The sequence below is a fragment of the Aquarana catesbeiana genome, linkage group LG03 (assembly GCF_042186555.1).
Source record: "Aquarana catesbeiana isolate 2022-GZ linkage group LG03, ASM4218655v1, whole genome shotgun sequence".
Lineage (NCBI taxonomy): Eukaryota > Metazoa > Chordata > Amphibia > Anura > Ranidae > Aquarana > Aquarana catesbeiana.
In genome coordinates this window covers 577,337,043-577,360,238 of record NC_133326.1, presented here as the reverse complement: position 1 = coordinate 577,360,238, position 23,196 = coordinate 577,337,043, and the positions used below count along the sequence as shown (strand labels likewise).

Here is a 23,196-nt window from a genome sequence, read left to right as displayed (position 1 = left end):
TCACAGCATAGTTTGGATGACGTCAGCCCAATATGGGGCAATTTGTCAGAGGTGCCCTTTGTCACCAATGTGACGGACAATGCTAGTGCACCAACACAGAAACCTTTTCAAATGCTCCATTCTATTAACCCCTCTCTGCGCTCCACTCATCCTATAGTGGCGGAGTCCTCCTTTAAGATTCCTATGCCGTGTGAAATTTCACCGTTAGGTTTCCACTTACCTGATGCTGTTAAAGGAAAAATTTGGAGGGGTGAATTTGTAGATTTATTGTCATTATTGCCTGCTTCAAAAGAATTCCTATCCAAATCTGATAGGAAGGCAGAGGACCACTCTGAGGAAGATAGGAGACGATCTGTCCCCAAAACTTTTCAGAATTGGTTGCAAGCTTTCTGCATTTATGCAGCAATATCCAGAAAAATGTTCAGGCTTATTTCAGCATGGGGATATAATTGCTGAAGCTTTTCGTCATTTCGGTGGTACCTCATGGTTCACCTATGATGAAAATTTTAGACAGAAATTGGCGGTTCATCCATCTTTAAGATGGGGATGTAAGGATGTGGGTTTATGGTTGAATCTGATGCTGCCACAGAAACCCCCATTCGCACCTCGATCGGTAGCCCCACAGAATGTCTTTCGCAAAGGGTTCTGTTTTGCCTTTAATGAGGGGCAGTGTAAATTTCTGTCAAACTGTAGGTACAAGCATGAGTGCTCCTACTGCAATGGGGCCCATCCAGCTAGTAGGTGCTTTCGGAAGTCATCAGCAACTTCCCTCCCATCTTTATCCCGGGACACTGGTGGCAAAAGCCATGACTCCAGTGAGTTTGTCAAGAATGCAACCGTGGTTAGATCTCTACCCAGAGCGCACGATGGCACGGCTCCTAATTGACGGTTTCCAGGATGGTTTCTTGGTTCCCTCATTTTCTGGGCCGGGATGTGTTTTTGTAAAAAACTTGCTGTCTGCTAGGGGGCATCCTGACATTGTTCAGGAAAAAATATCTAAAGAGGTTAATGAAGGCCGGGTAGCTGGCCCTTCTACAGTCCACCTTTTTCAAATTTCCGTCTTTCTCCTTTGGGCATTGTCCCCAAGAAGGAACATGGTAGTTTCAGACTTATCCATCATTTGTCCTTCCCAACTGACAATTCACTTAATGATGTAGTTTCTGAAATCTTAGCCCCTGTTTCTTACTCCTCTTTTGATGAAGCACTAGTGCTTTTAAGACGTTTTGGGCAGGGAGCGTTGTTAGCGAAGGCAGACATCAAATCTGCCTTCCATCTGCTACCCATGCATCCGCAAGGTTTCAATTCCCTGGGTTTCCATTACCAAGACAAATTTTATTTTGATAGATGTTTGCCCATGGGCTTCTCCTTATCATGTTTTTATTTTGAGGCTTTCTCAACATTTTTGCATTGGGTTTTGTCGGAATGTTCCCCTACTGGGGGTTTACTACATTATTTAAATGATTTCCTGTTTATTGGCCCAAAGGACTCACAATTATGTCTTGAATCACTGAACTCATTTTTTCATATTTGTGATTCCTTTGGAATCCCCATTGCGCATGAAAAAAACTTTATTTCCATCACCCACTATTGAATTTTTGGGGATTATTATGGACTCCTCCTTGATGGAGTTTACGCTGCCCAGGGACAAATTGAACCTTATGAGATTAATGATCTCGTTATTTTTATCTAAGCGCAAGGTATTGTTGAGAGATGCTCAATCCCTATTAGGTCTTTTTGCGTTCGCAGCTCGGGTCATCCCTATTGCCAGAATTTTTTCTAGGCGCTTTGCTTTGGCTATGAGAGGTTTGAAGAATCCTTACTCTCATGTTTGCATCTCTGCAAACGTCAAAGAAGACTTAAAAATATGGGATTCTTTCCTTTGTAATTTTAATGGGTCCACGGCCTGGCAACAACCTTTTACGGATGATTTTCAGCTGAACTTCTGTACAGATGTCGCTGGTTCATCCGGCTTTGGAGCCTTTCTAGATGGCCTTTGATGTGCCTCTGAATGGCATTCCAGTTGGCGGCATCCAGATATTCTGCATTATATAGTCCTCCTCGAATTGTTTCCAGTGGTAGTTTCTATGGTAATTTGGAAGGATATGTTTATGAATCGTAAGGTATTGGTTCATACAGATAACAAAGGCGTACTTTTTGCTATCAACACACTGTCATCCAGGTCAGGAGCTAGTTATTAAACTTTTACGTTTTTTAGTTTTACACTGCATGCGTTTCAATATCTGGTTGAAAGCTCGTCACATTTCAGGGATTGATAATACAATAGCTGACGCTCTATCTCATTTGCAGTTTCACAGATTCCGGGAATTGGTTCCATCAGTGGATCGGCATGGCACCCCTTGCCCAGATTGCCTCTGGGGCTTGATTTGGGACTGATATCTGCTCATCTCCAGAGTTCGGTAGCACAGAAGACATGGCGAGACTATAACCTAGCCTGGTCCAAATGGTGTTCTTTTTGCTCTAACATGCTGGTGGATGTATTAGATGTGAATGATTATATCGCATTGGCTTTTGTGTCCTCCCTGATTCAGGCCCAGCTCAGCCCTGCCTCAGTTAGTAAAATTCTGGCCGGGGTTTAATTTTTTCTTAAATTTTCGGGCAGGCCTGCTTTGACCTCTTTTTTCTCGGTCAGTCAAATCCTTAAAGGATTTCGGAAGTCCTCCCCTACAAAGGATGCTAGGCGCCCTATTTCAGTCTCTTTACTGATCAAACTAATGTCGGTTTTAGAAGATGTTTGTTTTTCTAGTTTCAAACTCTTGCTTTTCAGGGCTGCATTTTGGGTTACCCTTTTTGGCGCCCTGCGAGTGGGTGAGTTTACAGCTCAAAACAAATCATCCTCTTCTTTTCTGTTGTTCTCCATGTGTCACTTGTTCTGGACGTTTTTTTCTTTGTAGGTCTAAGACTTCTGGGTTGGGTAGCGGTCAGTGGATATCTCTGGCTTCCTCTCCCAACCTGTTGTTATGCCCTGTGTCCCACACGGCCAATTATATAGCGGTTAGACCCTCCTTTGACGGTTCCTTCTTTATCCATCAGGACTTGTCTCCTCTGACCAGATACCAGTTTTCTGCTGTGCTTTCTTCTTGCCTTAGGCGCCTTAACCTCTCAGGTTTGAAATTCTCATCACACTCCTTTAGAATTGGGGCTGCCACCATGGTTAACCTATTGGGGTTCCCCCCTGAAGGTCAAAGAAGGGTTGGCAGGTGGGCTTGTAGTAGGTATAAGCTTTATGTTCGCCCTGAATTGTTAATTGTCTGATTTTTATTTTTCAGATTCTCCTAAATACACTATATGGATAGTAGGCCACTCCTACGTCTTTTGGGCTGAAAGGCTGGCTGCATCTAGGAGTTATTCCAGCAATTTAGGTCTGGACTTTAATGAATTTATAGTTTTGTGGTCTGGTATTCAGGGTCTGAGATGGCGTAATCTTAGAGACCATCTACTACATTTATCTTCTATTTGGCCCTTTCCTGTAGTTTTAGTTATTCATTTGGGAGCGAACGATATTGGCAAAGTTAGGACGTGGGAACTGCTTTGCGAAATGAAGAACAATATTTGTGCCATTAAGCTTCTGTTTCCACGCACTATTTTGGCCTTTTCTGAGATGGTCCCTAGACTCCTTTGGTCCCCCTGGGGGAAATTCTTTTATGTGGATAAAATTAGGAGATGCTTAAATAGGACCATACATAATTTCCTTGCATCATCCGGGGGTTTGTCTTCCCGCCACTTAGAGTTAGAGGGCTTTATACCAGGTTTATTTAGGGAGGATTTGGTTCACTTATCAGACATTGGGATTGATATTTTCAATATGGGTCTGCAGAGTTTAATTGAGAGTGCCATGGTGTTGGGGGGACCTCAGCCAGCAGCTGCTCTCCTGGCCTCGGTCGGTGGGGAATAGTCATCCAGCATTGTCTGGATGGACACAGTATAAATTTTGAGTTGTGGTTATACAGCCAAGGTGGCTTCATATTTATTTGTATTTTCATTTAAACATTAACAGGTTACCCTTGAACAACACCATGGCCAAAATGTATTTACCAAAACAATAAATGGTTTAAAGAAGTAATTGTTGTTGTCTCTTTGTTTAATGACTCCTTTGTGCTAGCCCATGCTAGGGCGAATTGCAGAGGTCTGGAAAAAGAAGGGTCAACACTGCAAATATTGACTCTGCATAAACTTCCTGTCATTGTCAATAAAAGCCTTTGACACTTATGAAATGCTTGTAATTATACTTACATATACCATAGTAATATCTGACAAAAAGATCTAAAAACACTGAGGCAGCAGCCTTTGTGAAAATAAATATTTGTGTCATTCTCAAAACTTTTGGCCACAGCTGTAGTAAATATAAACAGCTAAATACCTTTTCTCATTAGCAGTTAGAGCAGTCTTGTGACTTCTATCAGTGTCCAGCCAAGCACTGGTTAAAGCTTGTAGGAGAAGTTTTCTGACTGACCTATAATGCCCTGTACACACAATCGGACATTGATAGGACATTCCGACAACAAAATCCATCGGATCCACGGTAGCACGAAGTTGTCGTAAAATCCAATCGTTCTGAACGCGGTGACGTAAAACATGTACGTCGGGACTATAAACGTGGGGCAGTAGCCAATAGCTTTCGTCTCCTAATTTATTCTGAGCATGCGTGGCACTTTGTGCGTCGGATTTGTGTACACACGATCGGAATGTAAACAATTGTATTTTGTTCTCAGAAAATTTTATATCCTGCTCTCAAACTTTGCGTGTCGGAAATTCCGACGGAAAAAGTCCGATGGAGCCCACACACGATCGGAATTTCCGACAACACAATCCGATCGCATTTTTTCCATCGGAAAATCCGACCGTGTGTACAGGGCATAAGACTGCAAGACCCCTGACCCTCTGTCTGGACAGTGCTGATTGGCCCCGTGCTGCATTCTCCCAAGAAAAAAAAAACCTCTCTAGCAATACACACCAAACTGAGCATGTGCAGGCTGACTCCATAGACTCTGTGTTATCAGGAAATTATTAGGAGTCAGTAGAAGGAGGGGAGGATCAGAGAAGACATGACCAAACAGCCTTTTAACACAATGCAGAGGGGTTAACCCCTTAGGTTCCACAGTGAGCATAACAAGCATGCTATACTGCATATACACACTGATTTTACTGTTGTAGGTATAGTAACATTTTAAAAAACAGGCACCACAATGTATTATTTTTCCATTGTTACATCTTCTCAAAGTATTGTATACCCAGTGAGTCTCTAAACACCCTGGTGCACACTTTAATATTCTCGACTTTAGAACGACTTGTAGGTCTGCATGACTGCTAAGCAATCTGTATACGACAAACGACTTAAGAGATGTAAAGATACAAGCAGGCACTATTCTTGTTAAATATGCCTGCTGAAGGTGATATAAAATGAATTAAAAATTGAACAGGATGGAATAAAATTGCCACGGCAGGTGTACAGAACTGGCAACTCAAGCAGAGTAATTTCATTACTGGAATCCCTAAGAGATACAGATATATGTCAAATTATAAATCTAGACAAGAAGAAACCTTTCTTTAGCAAGACAGCAGCAGCAGCACATTTCTAGGTATTATTATCTTGGAAAGAACAGATGTACACAGAACTTGAAAGTATTTTATGCTGAATGCAGGTACTCATAAAGCATGTGAGTTTAAAACAGTCATTAATATCCACCAATATTCTAAAGCTAGGTCTTGCTACATTATTATTGGACACATACATTGTGACTGCTAATTTGCATAATACTAGGAACCTGGTGAAATTCTTCTACAACAGTATCTACGCTTTCCTTATCGCAGGACCGGCCCAAACATGCTAGTCCTTTAGACAGAGACAGATTAAAAGAGAAGGGGACCTTAGACAAGGCAGCAGCCTTGGACCCCCATCCCTTCGACTGATCCCATTTCCAGTGTCTGTACTGGCATGGCCCAATCAGACCCCAGCTGCTTACAAGTACAGTACATTGTCAAGTGACAGGCAGATTCACAGATTAGGCCTATTGTGCTATCCCCCTTGGTTATGAAATAGTTGTAGCCTGGGCCCATGGACATCCACCAGACCTTTGGCCCTTGCACTGCTTTACACCTTGTGTAGACGGGCTCTGGATGCAATCAGTGCATTCAGCACCTGTGAAAAAATCTTTCATGTACTTTCCAATGGCTCCTACATCAAAGGCTTTCTTGGTAAACAGGCCCCAGTGGATGAACAATACCAATATACAGGGGTAGAGTGAGGTTGTCTACATCACAAAATAACACAGGCATTTTTTTACACGTGATTTTGTTATTTGTGTTGCCAATGAATGTTATAAAATTAAATGTGATTTTTAGGGCCTGTGTCAATGAGCTTTTGTTTACTTTAGTAGGTTTTGCATTCCCATACAGGTCTATGGGACTGCAAAACCCCCCATGAAGCAGTTCAAATCCAAGTCCTAAGGAGGACAACTGCAGGCCATATGCACCCGTCAGTCAATTCTGAGTGATCTCAGAAATATCTTAAACTGATGCCATTGACACAAGCCTGTTGACGCAGACCATTATTCATGCAACCTTCATGGCACCAGAACTGGATATTAAATTTGTGGTGAAATTGGCTATGACAATGAAATACGGCAGTATATGCAACCCCTTGTTTACCTGTATAAGAGATTGAGGAACTGATCATCACTGAGGTCAAAGTTCAGCTCCTGAATCATGCTTCGGAAGTCCTGAACAGAGATCAATCCATCCTTGTTTTTATCTATTCTAGCAAAGGCTGCAGCAAAGTCGGGATAATACTCTCTGAACTTGTCTCTGTGTACAAAGAAAGAAGTAGGATATGTCAGATTTAACTAATGTGGGTGCAGGGAGTGCAAATGGTTCATATTATAATTTATTCTACATCCACCATTCAGCAGTTTCCACAGATCTGTGCAGGGTTTCTGAACTGAAGGAGACTTTGGATAGTTCCCACTGGTTAGAGACTAATGGGGCCCAAGGGCTGCATGTCAGTTATCAAAAGGCTGCATGTGGCCCCCCAGGCAAGCAGGTTAGGCACCAGGAGTTTTCACAATATATCAGAGTTATAGCTCTTTATACACTTTGCAAACAAGTACAAATAGGATCAAAAAGTGTGGACACCCCTCCAAATTATTCAGTTCAAGAGTTTCACATAAAGTGTACAATTGAGGCCCCTTTCACATGGGTGTTCAGTCTAGATTCATCTGTCAGTTTTTCAGACAGATCCAGACTGAACCACAATGTATGGAAAAACAACAAAAAAGTGTGGCGCTGAACAATGTCATATAAAACTGTAAACAAGTCAATAGACAGTAAGGAGGATCAATTGTATCTGCTTTTAAGCATATAGTCCTCATATGAAATTCAAAGATACATAGTCTATATGGCAATATGTTAAGACAAAATATTGAAGACTTATATAGACATCTTGACTGAAAATCCGCTCACTACCACCAAGAGTTGAGGAGGCTTACCAGATGAGGTGGACCCAATGGGGCATACGCCGGATTGGGTCGGACAAGGCTTAGGTGGTGAGTGGCTGTATATACTCCAAGAAGGATGCGGTCTCACGAGTTTGTTGTATTCATCCAGATAATACCAGGAACTTGAGAGGTGTGCGCAATCTCCCGGATGTGGGAGGTCATGTAGATCTTAAGGAAGTGGTGGGGTGTTCCATAAGCAAACCCCTGGTTTCACAGTGACATCATCTGTGCAATTGCTGGTTGCAATGAGAGAGTCTGTTAGAGAATGTCTCTGTCTTCGCTTTCATTTAAACCATTATCTGAAAAGATACAGGGCTTTCTGGGTGGCATATGTATTGTTTCTCAACCAGAAATCCTGTGACCCCCTTGCTCAGGGAGGTCATACAGTGCTTGAGGGAGGTCATACAAGCACTGTATGACCTCCCTGAGCAAGGGGGTCACAGGATTTCTGGTTGAGAAACAATACATATGCCACCCAGAAAGCCCTGTATCTTTTCAGATAATGGTTTAAATGAAAGCGAAGACAGAGACATTCTCTAACAGACTCTCTCATTGCAACCAGCAATTGCACAGATGATGTCACTGTGAAACCAGGGGTTTGCTTATGGAACACCCCACCACTTCCTTAAGATCTACATGACCTCCCACATCCGGGAGATTGCGCACACCTCTCAAGTTCCTGGTATTATCTGGATGAATACAACAAACTCGTGAGACCGCATCCTTCTTGGAGTATATACAGCCACTCACCACCTAAGCCTTGTCCGACCCAATCCGGCGTATGCCCCATTGGGTCCACCTCATCTGGTAAGCCTCCTCAACTCTTGGTGGTAGTGAGCGGATTTTCAGTCAAGATGTCTATATAAGTCTTCAATATTTTGTCTTAACATATTGCCATATAGACTATGTATCTTTGAATTTCATATGAGGACTATATGCTTAAAAGCAGATACAATTGATCCTCCTTACTGTCTATTGACTTGTTTACAGTTTTATATGACATTGTTCAGCGCCACACTTTTTTGTTGTTTTTCCATTTTACATTTTGTTGGTCGTGTTGGCTGCTTCCTTGTCTTTCGTTTTAGGGTAGCGCAGAATTATTCTATATCTTGAACCACAATGTATGTCTAAGGGTCCCTTCACACAGGGCAGACTCTTTCTGCAATCCGCTGGCCCAGCATGTCATTTGGCTGCTGATCCCCACTGAGCAGGTGGATGACAGGTCCGTGTCAGCTCCACTATTCCGCATGGACACAGCCCGCTCTCTGTGGATGGTTGGATGTAAACAGACCGCCTGTCCATTTACACCCGACTGCCATCTCATTTAATTCGCTAGACGAAAGGGGTCACGATTCCCCATCTGTCTGTTTTAACACATTGGAGGTAGGCTCCATAGAGGAGAATGGAGGTTCCAATCAGGTTCAATGGACAGGTGGACCCGATCAGAACGTTTGTGTGAAAGGGGCCTTTGGGTGAGTGGATGATCACGATGATCATATATCTCTAAAAAACAAGCGCGCAACCATTAATTAATCAGTGAAGATGATTAAACACAACCATACAAAACGCATATAAAGATATATATATGGTATTGTGCAAAAGTGATACAATAAAGTAAAAAAATGCTACCAAAAAACGCCCATGTGAACAGTGGTGTGCACCATCAATCTGTTATAAGGACCTAAAGCAAAAGTACTCTGATATATACAAAATCCATTAAGGTGAGTGTATCTAAGTGATCAAAAATATATAAGCAAAGTCCATAAAAATGACAATGTGAGTATGGAGAAACTCAGTAATCAGGAGAGACGGGAATGAGATGTTCTTGCAGCCCAAAAACTTGTGATATTACTGCCGCTTACCAGATCAGTTGGACCTCAAATTATAGAGATCATGGAAGCCTATTGCATCAGCCTGCCGGCATCAAAATCCTCCACCTGTCTTTCAATCCAGGGATCGTGATTTCAATCAACCTCAATGACCGAAACTAACTCCTCTCTCCTTTTGGAATCCACACACAGGAACAGTTATAATCACCCTTGATTCAGATCTCTTCTCATGGATGATTTCAGCGGTTAACATTCAAGGGAGATAAAAAAAAAAGCCCCATAGTGCAGATAAACTTCGAAAAGGGGTTTTTTATTCCAAAAAACTTCACAGTAGCTCACAGCAATTTAAAAAAACTTCAGTAAAACTTCACAGCAAATGTTCACAGCAAGCTAGCAATCATAAAAACGAAAACAGGAACGGTTGAAAAACTAATGAAGCAACAGCTCAGGATCAAACCAAATAGCTGGATAGAACGTGATAACGTCAGAATCAGCTGCTCCACCCCTATCAGAGTACTTTTGCTTTAGGTCCTTGTAACAGGTTGATGGTGCACACCACTGTTCACATGGGATTTTTTGGTAGCATTTTTTGGTAGCATTTTTTTACCTTATTGTATCACTTTTGCACAATACTATATATATCTTTATATGAGTTTATATGGTTGTGTTTAATCATCTTCACTGATTAATTAATGGTTGCACGCTTGTTTTTTGGAGATATGTTTTTGAGCTTTTTGTATTTAGGCTTACACAAGCAGCTGCACTTTTTTCACTTAGTTAGCGCAGAAATTTCCTTTATAGCTAGATCATGACAATCAGTCTACATCCATGTCTGTTCAGGTCCATTTTTTTTAAAATGGAACAAAGCTGCGTCCTTTTCTGTTTAGACGGATCTAAACAGATGTAAATGGGTGCGGTCCATTTATGTCCATTCCATTTATGTCAATTTTTAAGCAAGAAAAATTTTTTGTTTATACTTTTGTCACCTCTGTTAGGTCTCTGAAACAACTAAGAAAAAACAAATGTAGACTGATGTAAACGGAACTTAAAGTGGTTGTAAAGGCACAATGTTTTTTACCTTCATGCATGAAGTGTGTGGCAGCCCCCTAGCCCCCTCTAACACTTACCTGAGCCCCCTCTTGATCCAGGGATGTCCACGAGAGCCCTGGCTCACCGGGGACTTGCACTACTGATTGGCTTTTGGCAATCACAGCCAGTGAGCCAATCAGAAGATGGAGTGGGCGGGGCTGAGCTGTGGCTCTGTGTGTTAATGGACACACAGGGGCGTGGCTCAGGAGTGCACCTGCTTGGAGGAGCACCGGCGTTGGACCAGAGAATAGGAGGATCCGGGCTGCTCTGTGCAAAATCACTGCACAGAGCAGGTAAGTATAACATGTTTGTTATTAAAACAAAAAAAAAATCTTTAATATCTCTTTAACTGATATAAACTGATGTAAACTGAACTGAATTGAACTGAAGAAAGATGTGCAAACCTTTAAAAAAAACTTAATTGAATGGATGACACTCATATGAAAGGGACCTAATACTATACCATACACAGTCATTTTATACAATTGTTCACTTTCAACTATGTGGCAACAGTATCAGGAAGGCCTTGTTCTGTTCCAGCATGACTGTGCCCATGTGCGCAAAGCCAGTTTTATAAAGTCATGGTTTCATGAGATTGATGTGGAGTTGGAACACCAATTGTGAGCCAGGTCTATTCATTCAACATTAATAACTGACCCAACAAATGTTCTTTTGGTTGAATGGGCACACATTTCCACAGACATATTCCAAATCTGTGTATAAAGCCTTCCCAGAAGGGCGGAGGCTGTTATAGCCACAAAGGGAGAGACATACTCTATATTAATACCCATGGTTTTTGAATGAGATGTCCACCAAGCTTAAATAGACATGATTGTCAGGTGTCCACAACTTCTGGCCTTAATGCATATCAAGATCTGCTGAGTTAGGATGTATATATAATATCTATGGACTACAAATTGTACAACCGACTTGAATGTGGCTAGAAATGATTGGATGATTGTTGTGCTATGTAAGGTTTCCCTTATAGGACAATAATGAGCACTATTAGGTGCATTCATCACTGGGCATCAAGCTTTTTTCCAAACTTTGAACATAAATAGGCAATTTACAATCCACTTATCTGCCATAGGGAAAATGCAATAAACTTCTTATGACACATGCGCTGAATTCTTTCATCAAGGTAAGGGAGGCCAGTGTTCCTTACTTGACCTGTTGTTCGATATCTTTGATATTCAGAGCGTGGGTCTGATGCTTATGAAAGGCATGCATGTCCTGGTGGAGCTTCTGCTGGGAGTTGTAATGTTTCTCTAAAGCCTGCTGGTTGTCTTCTACAATACGTTTGCTTGGACCGCTGTCTCCACATGCAAAGTGCACTCCTAATCTCTGTAAGAACTCCTGATGGGTGAGGTGTCCCTTTCCTTCTGGATCATACCTAGAAATGAAAAATAATTCCTTTGCAAAAACCACAACAGATCACATGGGTATAGTTAGAGGACTATGTACTCAGACCTTTATGTGTGTCAGAACAGTTTTTCACTTTATTTAAGTTAATGAGAATGCAAAAGCATCTTGAATCAGCATGATGCAGCTTTGCTTTATGTGGCTTATCTGTAAAGGAACTCAGATGGAAATTGGGAGCATCTCAAACTGATCTCAAGTGCAACTGAAATGCACCTGAAGGCATTTTGCATTTTCGTTCAACACAAACTATACTATTCTGGAGGAGACAAATGGACTAAAGAAGCTGCATAAGTAAAGTCACTTCAGTCACTTTAATTTTCCATCCCTCTTTCTCTAGGTTCCCCGTACCCCCAATTATATTTCCTTTTATTTCTCAGGGTCCCTAGTGGCCAGACATTCCCACCACAATTCCAGTATCTGCCCAATTTGCACAACCTTTATAAAGCCAAATGATGGTGTCACACAACGTGAAGAATTCTGCATAATGTAAGCTAAACAAATAGGTGAAGAGTCCAGACACTGTTAGGAGCTTGTAAGAGTGGATGAAAAGAAAACAGCATTATATTTACAACATAAATCGTATTTCAAGACTTAACCTTAAAGGAATTCTTTAAAGCTAAAGAAAATAAGGCTGCAGTTTGCTAGTAGGCACAGCAATGCACCAGCTCTTATCTTTTCAGTGTTTCCTAGCTGACAAATCTTCCATCTGAGCCCTAATAAAAAAATCACTTAATATGTCCAGGTGTGATAGAAGACATGGCACTCCCCATTCAAATCAATGCTCAGTTTTGGGGTGGCCCATTGCTGTACCTGAACTCTGTCATTAGGGGGACAGGGGAATGGTTTGCATGGCATATTATCTATAGATACATTTTAGGGGCATTTAGTGAAGGATTGAGGAATGATGGAAACTGGAAAGTCAGAAGCAGATACTACTATATGGTGCCTGAACTGCAGCCTCAGGCCTGCCATTGATATTTCGAATCTCAGCCAGTTCAGCAGGAACCGGCCGAGATTCGAACCGTGTATGGGCAGCCTGAATGTACCAAGTCGATCGATCGATCAACTTGGGTGCAACCAGCCTGCCGGATTTACTTATGATTTTGGCCAGCGACTGCTATAGCCACTAGCAATAATCACTGTTTTCTCCCGGCGGGGACAGCTTCCCCCAGCCCCTCCTGCCGGGATGATGACAATGTATCAGCAGGAGGTATTCCCCTGTCAACACTGTCTGTGTTGATGGGGGAATCGTGCAAATTTCTTTCCTGCAACCAGTCTATGGCCTACCTTACTTTCTTTAGTTGTGTCTCACCCATGTGACTTTATTGCATATGTTTTTATAAGCAACGTAATAAGAATGAACACTTAATATAGGAAACGAATGATATGAGAGTTAAGTCAAAGGTACGTAGATACTAATCTTTTTAATAAGTATATCAGCAGCATTGGCACCCCTCCTCTCTATTCCATCATGCAGCTAAATTTAACCTGGTTTCCATGGTTGGAAACTTTGCCATTGTACATTGTTTTTCCAGGACTCATCTCTGAGCTACTCACATAACTAAAAGCCTAGGCATTTAGTCACATGTTCTCTCCTGAAAAGGAGGTGCTGTCCTATCAGCAAGGACCTATGTTTTTAATCACGTGACCAGCACTGCAGAAATCCTGGAGCAGAGCTTTTTCTGGGAGGACTAACTGAACCTAGCAGATCGGCATAACATCCAAGCAACTACAATTTTCAGAAAAAGATTAGCAATGGCTTCTCCTTTCTTCCTTCGTGAAAGTTTATTTTAAAGCTGAACTCCAGGCAAACAGCTAAATACACAGATGAAATACACATATTAGAACTGTTTACCTGCCAAAGGGAATTGTATTTTAGGTCATCCAGCCCTCAGATTTACACAGTGCTACCACACAGTACAGTCTTTTCTAGCAGGTGAAAAAAGACCAAATGCTGAAGTTTCATTTTCTGAATGTTGACATTAAGAGCCTTGCAGGTAGACTTCAGGCGGTTTTACTGAAACTTATTAATGCTGATCAAACTGGGTTCATGCCAGGTACTGTAGATGTGCTCAGATGATTGTTAGGAGACTTTTTGAAAATCTTGAGACTCCTTATGTTAACTCTGGTGCAAGGGTAGTAGCCTCGTTGGATACCAAGAAGGCCTTTGAGTTGGTAGAGTAGCCTTATCTACTAAAATCTTATGGCTTTGGGACTATTTTTGTATCTTAGGTAAGACTGTTAAAACACCGACCTGCTGGTGAGGCTGCATATAAATGGTACTATTTCCGAGCACTTTCCCATTTTTAGGGGAACCAGGCAGGGGTGCCCTTTGTCACCCCTGCTGTTTTCCCAGGCCATAGAGCCCCTGGCCACCAAATTACGTTTGAGTGACTCCTTTTCAGGCCTTAGGCTGGGTCAATTGGAGCAACATGTGTCATTGTATGCGGATGACATGCTCCTGTATTTACAGGATCCGGGCCCCTCGTTATCTGCTGCATTCGTCCTGATCCAGGAGTTTGGGGACTATTTTGGGTTCCGTATAAACTGATCTAAATTGTCCCTGTTTCCTATTGATGGAATTTTGGCGGTACCTGGGAACTGCCCCATACCACTGTCAGGGTATAGATTCTATCATCGTTGGTTTGTTATGGGGTCACATCCTCCAAGGCTTTCCTTAGCTGTTCTGAAATTACCTATTGCCATGGGGGGATTGGCACTGCCAGATCTCTGGTCATATTATTTTGCCTCTAATTGACTTTTCTTCATTGGAGGTTTTTTCCCCAGATACCAAATGCAACCATTGTGTTTGAGGTTGAGGTTTTACTTAATATGCTCTATAGGGGTGGGCTCAGTGATGGCCCTCCCAGAGAAGGTTTTCCGTGTATGTTCCCAAAATATAGATGATACCCCCTTATCAATGTCCCCTAATAATCCTCTATTCAACCGATCTTTAGGAGATTTTTTTAAACTTGAGGGTGGCTTCTTATGGGTCCATTATGAAATCAAGTAAATACACCAAATATTTCAAGAGGGTAAACTATGTACTTTCGAGTAGCTACGTAGGTAGTTCGGGGTACCTAGGACTTGGCACTTTAAATACACCCAACTGCGACATGCCGCACTTGCGCAGTTCGGAGGCAGAATTGTACAGCTTAAAAATACTTCCTTCGAAACTATTTTATTAGGCCCCGACCCTGCCAAGAGGATCTCCAGGTATTATATGGCCTTGGGACCCGGGGATCCCAAATTGATAGAATGAGCTAGGGCAGATGGTGCTTGATACTTATCTCACCACTGTCATCTCCTCGACGGATAGGATGATTGAGTTATGTTTTTTACATCAGATGTACTATACACCTATACGCCTCTGTATGCATAAGAGAGACTCTGCAACTTGTCATAAATGTCAAATGGCAGAGGCAACTTTTCTTCATATGGTGTGGAAATGTTCCAGAAAAAGCCCTTTATGGTCTATGGTGACAGAGTTTATAGCCGATAAATTTGGTCTTCCTAATATATGTTCCCCCTTGCTGTGTCTTTTGGGAATCATTAAAGATGAGGAGATAGATGTGGCTATGAAACTGTTCCTTAGACTCCTTTTCTTTGGTGTCTGTAAGCTCATAGCAAGGAGGTGGATATATACCGAGAAGCTGACGTTGGGGATTTGGATGAAATTAGTTAATGCTGAGATTCCGTTCTATCGGATGACATATGAGGCACGAGGATCCCCCAAAAAGTTTAGGAAGGTCTGGTTTCGCTGGGTGGATTCTATTGATAAGCTAGGGGGAGAGGTAGATGTTTAAAATACATTCATGGGGTTGAGACCTACTGGTAATGTTTAAATGGTTCTTGCTGGAGGTATGGTACTACACACTTGCTGGAACTACGGGGAATGTGTTTAGCTGCCCCGGTTTACATCTGCCTTAAGGTTGTTCTGTTCTATTTTCTACATCTGAAAGCTGAGGCCTGTTGCCTTTTTGGGGGGTTGGGATAAAAAGGGGAAATGCATATATCAATCAGACTCTGAGAGATAAGGTTCCTAGTATTTTATTTTTGATGGAAAAATACATGTGACGTTTATTTTCTGTACATGCAACATTAGCCTTAGCGCCTGTCTTATGTATATTCGCTACCAATGTATCTTATGTGAAATGCTTTTGACACTGTTTGTAACTCTTATTGCCTGATAATAAAAACTTAAAAAAAAAAAAAAAAAAAAAAGCTTAATTTTCACTTACAGGTCTCCTCCCTACCCTGACCATGGTACTAGGCAAAAAAAAAACAGAAGCAGCACACAGATCAGCTAATCTCTCCATCACTCTAAGCTCTCTTTCTATCAGAATGCTTCTTGCACTGCAACACACTTGACTAATTCCTTGTGCCCCTCTCTCATCCGCCCTTTAAGCTCTGCTGCACAACGACTGCAAAAGACTAATACAAAGTCAAATTCAATCACTTACACTGCTGGCATTAAAAAATACATTCATTGATGTACATGTTGTATTAATAATTACAGACCTACATTCATTTGTGTTTTCTATAACTGCCTGGAGTTCAGCTTTAAGGACGCATTTTTATTTTATATGCAGGGTTTTCATATTCCTATTTTTCAATGACAGTTTCAATCAGTACCAAAAACCAATTCAGCTCTGGCTCATCAATGTACTTTATTTTCTATTCATGGTAAAAGCCAGGCACTTTGTTTCCAAGTAAGGAATTTTTAATGCTTGTTACACTCTTGATTTTTTTTTTAATCTTTGCTAATTTATAAATGAATTATACATTATCCAACGTGGCGCTAAAAGCAAGAATCTTCACAAAAGGATTCCGCTTTGCCTATTATATGTTATGACAAAGCTTGGCCCACAAATGAAAACCTATTTATGTGTATTAAAAGATGGAATGGGGCTTTTTTACAATTGAATTCCGGCAAATATTACAAAGTATTTTAACATTAAGAATAGAATGTTAATATTTTCTGTGTAATAAAAGGTATTCAGGTGAGTGGAATACAGGTCTGTTAAAGCCTTCGGCAAAACACACTTAAGGCTAAACTCTGGCAAAAATGTAAAAATACCCTTGAAATGGGACTCTACACTACAAAGGTTATAAGGTAATTTTATCTAGGGGAACAATAAAAAACAGTTTAACTTAGCTTATTTCTCACTTCCCTGGCGGCTGGCACACTCCTTTTCTCTTCTATGATCCAGGTTGTTGGCAGGCCCTTGGCATCTTCACCTACAATGTAGGACTGCTAGTGCTGCATTGTATGTGATGACATCAAAATGCCTTGCAGCGAGCTAGATATTACACTTCAGGTATCATAAGCATATGTGTGCTCTAGTGAGCCTTTTATCATTTGTACTTGTCAACTGTGTTGTATGTTTGGAGGGATGCCAAAGGATACACTATTGCTGATTCTAACATTAGGACTAATCAAGTAATTATATTTGGACTATTTATTTAGCATTCACTTACAGGAAGTTCACTCTTCCTGATTTCACCAGCATTTGGAACAAGCAGTGAGGAACATCCTCACACATGGAACATATAGTGCAAAAAGTGCCTGAACAAGCACCTTTCTGGCAGGATTACCAGGGATTAAATTAATCAAAATTGGGGATTTAAAACTATTTAAAATTGCTTTTAAAAGTTTACATGAGATTTTAGTGAATGTGATTATATATTCTTTCAAAGGTGTTTTACTGTGACTGCAGTGGCTGGTAGTTACATTAATCACATAACCAATTGATCACATGACCAATAAGTAGTCTGATGGACTCCTGGTCATAGTTACAGGACAACCGCTGTCTTACATACATTCTTGGAAACTCACATATATAAAAATCAATGATGTGGATTTATATCCTGTCATCTATTAGATTAGTGGTCTCCAAACTGCAGCTTGCAGGCCCTTTGGTTGCCTTTATCCAACCTTTGGAACAACATTTCTCCCACAGACGTCAATAATGTAGCAAAATGCCTCTTATACCGCGTACATACAAGCGGACTTTCTGGCAGAAAAGGTCCGACGGAACGAATCCGTCGGACATTCCGATCATGTGTGGGCTTCATCAGACCTTTTCTGTCAAAAAATCTGATGGACCTTAGAAATAGAACATGTTTCAAATCTTTCTGATGGAATCGATTCCTATCTAAAAAAACATTCGTCTGTATGCTAGTCCGATGAACCGATAATGACAAAAGGGCAGCTATTGGCTACTGGCTATTGAACTTCCTTTTCTAGTCCGGTCGTACGTCATCACGTTCGAAACGATCGGACTTTGGTGGGATCGTGTGTAGGCAAGTTTGTTCCGTCGGAACTCCGTTCGGAGTTCAGTCCGACGAGAAGTCCGCTCGTGTGTACGTGGCATTACTGATGCAAAAAATAGGGCACTATAACTCCCACCAGCATCAATACTATTATACTATACTATTATACCAGTGTTTCTCAACTCCAGTCCTCAAGGCGCCCCAACGGGTCATGTTTTCAGGATTTCCCTCAGATGAAACAGCTGTGGTAATTACTAAGGCAGTGAAACTGATCAAATCACCTGTGCAAAATAATGGCAAGCCTTAAAACATGACCTGTTGGGGCGCCTTGAGGACTGGAGTTGAGAAACACTGTATTATACTACTATTCCTTCCACTGATGTCAATCATGGAGCATTATTTCTTCGACTAACACCAATGAAGGGGCATTATTCTTCTCACTGATGGTGGCCGAAGAAAACATGTTCCACCTCCAGCACTTCATGAGGATGTAATACAGGGGGATGTGCTCCCATTGACAGCAGCAGTGCCTCCATCTGTGCATCCTAGCAATCCCTCTGCAGTGCTTCCTCGTGGCATAGTCCGGGGAGGCTCCCTGAAGACTGGCTCTCCACGGCACATCTGAGAGGCTCACATGCTGCCCTGGTCATGCTATACTCTGCCTTCTGGTCTTTGTGGTTGCATCTTTTTTTTATTACTTTCTAAACACATACAGTTTTTAATTACTACACTATAGCCTGTGTGCGGGTTTCTTCTATTTGTGTATGTTTACATGTCTCCCGGAGCTCCCAGCAGCACCAGACTCTGTAAAGGAAAGCTGTCCTTGTATAGTACCTGGGCACCCGTGACCATCATACAACCACTATAGTAGATATTATAATATGGTGTAATATACTGTGTTTTACTGATTTACATCTGTTTATTCACTTTTTACTTTCCAATCAGAGTCCTTTATTATGCCCTCATCTTGCTTCCACCAATAACGCTTGGTGATTTGAGATGTTTGCTCAGCAGTGCTTTGTTTTTTTGTTGTATATTCCTCCCACTGACACCAATGATGGGGCATTATTTCTTCTATTGACACCAATGAAGGAGCAATACACACAATTGACACCAATAATGGGGCACTAATTCTCCCATTCACAACCAATGATTGAGTTCTATAACTCCCACTGACACCAATGATGGGGCACTATTCCTCCCACTGACACCAATGATGGGGCACTATTCCTCTCACTGACACCAATGATGGGGCACTATTTCTCCCACTGATATCAACAATGGGGCACTATACCCTCCATTCAAACCAATGATGAAGCACTATTTCTCCTACTGGCACTAAAGATGTGGCAGTATTCTTCCAAATGACTAATTATGGGGCACTATTTCTTCTACTGACACCAAAAATGGGACACTATTCCCCCAACTGACACCAACAATGGATCAGTATTTCTTCTACAGAAACCAACTGACACCAACAATGGGGCACTATTACTCCAATTCAAAACAAATGATGGGGCTCTATTTCTCCCACTGGCACCAACCAAGGGTTTATAGATGGAGAATTTTATAGAGTTTTATGATGTATAATGCCCTGTACACACGGTCGGACATTGGTCGGACATTCTGACAACAAAATCCTAGGATTTTTTCCGATGGATGTCGGCTCAAATTTGTCTTGCATACACACGGTCAAACAAAGTTGTCGGAAAATCCGATCATTCTAAACGCGGTGACGTAAAACACGTACGTTGGGACTATAAACGGGGCAGAAGCCAATAGCTTTCATCTCTTTATTTATTCTGAGCATGCGTGGCACTTTGTGCGTCGGATTTGTGTACACACGATCGGAAATTCCGACAACGGATTTTGTTGTCGGGAAATTTTATAGCAAGCTCTCAAACTTTGTGTGTCAGAAAATCCGATGGAAAATGTGTGATGGAGCCTACACACGGTCGGAATTTCCGACAACAAGGTCCTATCACACATTTTCCATTGGAAAATCCAACCGTGTGTACGGGGCATAAGAGTTTATAGTACTTTGTATTTTAGAGTTGTGAGGATTGTATACATAACTGTGGAATTTTCAGTGTCCTTTCCCCAGCTTGGTATAGTGATTAGCATAAGGGAGTGTCCCTTTTTACCATTCTGGACCAGTTAACCCATGTGTTGATTAACATATATAATTGGTCCTATCCACTGGCATTATCCGACCTTCTTAGAGGAAATGGATGTTTTCCCTTATATAAAATGGAGGGATGTAGGGCAAGTATGAGCAGAAGTGAGGTATAAATAGAAGACCAGAGGTCTGATGTGCACATCCTGGGAAGAAGTCTTGATGACGAAACCGGACGGAAGTGACATCAGACGCCTGAAGTGAGACGGTTACGCACGACTGAAGTGCCGTGGTGGCCATTTTAGAAGTGGTACCAGTGTTAATTTTGTCGACTAAAACGACTAAAACATTTTAGTCGACTAAATGAATATTATTTTAGTCGACTAAAATACGACTAAAACTAAAACAACTGAAATGACTAAAATACGACTAAAACTAGAATGGCATTTTAGTCAAAAGAAATCGAAATTTGCTGCCAAAATTAACATTGGTGGTTACAAGGCGTTTTTTTACTGAATGTTTATAAATACATAGATTTCAATAAATACAGTGCCTTGAAAAAGTATTCATACCCCCTGAAATTTTCCACATTTTGTCATGTTACAACCAAAAAACGTAAATGTATTTTATTGGGATTTTATGTGATAGACCGACAACAACAACCAACACAAAGTGGTACATAATTTGTGGAAGGAAGATGATAAACGTTTTTTCAAAATCTTTTACAAATAAATATCTTAAAAGTGTGGTGTGCATTTGTATTCAGCCCCCAGACTCAAAACTTTGTAGAACCACATTTCGCTGCAATTACAGCTGCAAGTCTTTTTTGTTATGTTTCAACCAGCTTGCACATCTAGAAAGTGACATTTCTGCCCATTGTTCTTTGTAAAATAGCTAAAGCTCTGTCAGATTGGATGGAGAGCATCTGTGAACAGCAATTTCCAAGTCTTGCCACAGATTGTCAATTGGATTTAGGTCTGGACTTTGACTAGGCCATCCTAACGCATGAGCACGCTTTGATCGAAACCATTCCATTGTAGCTCTGGCTGTATGTTTAGGGTAGTTGTCCTGCTGGAAGGTGAACCTCCGCCCCAGTCTCAAGTCTTTTGCAGACTCTAACAGGTTTTCTTCTAAGATTGCCCTATAATTGGCTCCATCCATCTTCCCATCAATTCTGACCAGCTTCCCTGTCCCTGCTGAAGAAAAGAATCCCCACAACATGATGCTGCCACCACCATGTTTAACGGTGGGGATGTTGTGTTCAGGGTGATGTGCAGTGTTAGTTTTCCGCCACACATAGCGTTTTGCGTTTAGCCCAAAAAGTTAAATTATGGTCTCATCTGACCAGAGCACCTTTTTCCACATGTTTAGTGTGTCCCCCCCACATGGCTTCTCGCAAACTGCAAATGGGACTTCTTGTGGCTTTCTTTCAACAATGGCTTTCTTCTTGCCACTCTTCAATAAAGGCAAGATTTGTGGAGTGCACGACTAATAGTTGTCCTGTGGACAGATTCTCCCACCTGAGCTGTGGATTTCTGAAGCTACTCCAGAGTTACCATGGACCTCTTGGCTGCTTCTCTGATTAATGGTGTACTTGCCCGGCCTGTCAGTTTAGGTGGACAGCCATGTCTTGGTAGGTTTGCTGTTGCGCCATACTCTTTCCACTTTCAGATGATGGATTGAACAGTGCTCCATGAGATGTTCAAAGCTTGGGATATTTTTTATAACCTAACCCTGCTTCAAACTTCTCCACAACTTTATCCCTGACCTGTCTGGTGTGTTCCTTGGCCTTCATGATGCTGTTTGTTCACTAAGGTTCTCTAACAAACCTCTGCGGGCTTCACAGAACAGCTGTATTTATACTGAGATTAAATTACACACAGATGACTTCTGAAGGCCACTAGATTTTTAGTTATGGGGTACCAGAGTAAAGGGGACTGAATACAAATACATACCACACTTTTCAGATATTTATATGTAAAAAAAAAGGAAAACCATTTATCATTTTCCTTCCACTTCACAAGTATGTGCCACTTTATGTTGGTCTATCACATAAAATCCCAGTTAAATACATTTATGTTTTCAGTTGAAACATGACAAAAATGTGGAAAATGTCAAGGGGTATGAATACTTTTTCAAGGCACTATATATGATTTTATAAGGATTTCCTGCACTACGGTCTATGAATGATATTTTTGCATGGGAACCTTGGAGAGATGCTGGAGTGAAGAAGGGGGACTGTTGGATGTGGATGATTTTTGTAAAATAATGTGATTTAAGGAGCACCAATCTGCTAAGGTGCATGGGGTGATACCATTACATATTTGCATGCGGTGGATCTGGATCACTTAAAGGGATATGCACTATTTTGGTGATATGGAAATGTGAGTGGTTTGCAGTTTATTTTAGGTGCTGTGTATAAGCCATATTACACTATATTTGTTTTTTTTTTTACTTTTGGGGATTACTTGCACAAGTCACACCGAAGAGCAACAAAAAGAAGGAACATTGGTTTATTAAAGCACAGATTTCAATTGGAAGTCCGGTAAGGAGTTTGGAGTGTCTGAGCTGGGATGATTCACTTGGCGGAATTTTTCTATGTGTATTAATAAGAAATGTACAGCTAACATATTATAGAGGTGAGAGGCTTTCTATCTGAATATCATTTTTGGAAAACAATATTGCACTATATTGGTATTTTTATTTTTGGGAAAACTGTGTGGATCTTTATGAAAGACGGCTATTGAAGCATGGACACAAGGAGACACAGGGTTGAGGAGAATCTGATGGCTATTGAATAGACATACACCAAGCATATGATGGATCACTGTAAAGGAAGATTGGATTCAGAGGAAGGATAAAGAGAGGAATAACAGGAAGAAGTTGATGGACATATGACGCCTAATCTTCAGTTATACAGAGACATTATTGAACTTGTTATCTTGGAGTTTGA

At 41.2% G+C, this 23,196-nt stretch overlaps 1 protein-coding gene across 1 annotated transcript in view; it reads right to left on the bottom strand.

Annotated features, from left to right (window-relative positions):
* Nucleotides 1–23,196, bottom strand: part of EFCAB6 (EF-hand calcium binding domain 6) — a 309,070-nt gene that overhangs the window by 63,486 nt on the left and 222,388 nt on the right. The window contains exons 23-24 of the mRNA XM_073621947.1: nucleotides 11,595–11,822; nucleotides 6,667–6,822 (exon numbers count right to left, since the gene is read on the bottom strand). Coding sequence (XP_073478048.1) covers nucleotides 6,667–6,822; nucleotides 11,595–11,822 — 384 coding nt within the window. The remainder of the gene's footprint in view (nucleotides 1–6,666; nucleotides 6,823–11,594; nucleotides 11,823–23,196) is intronic.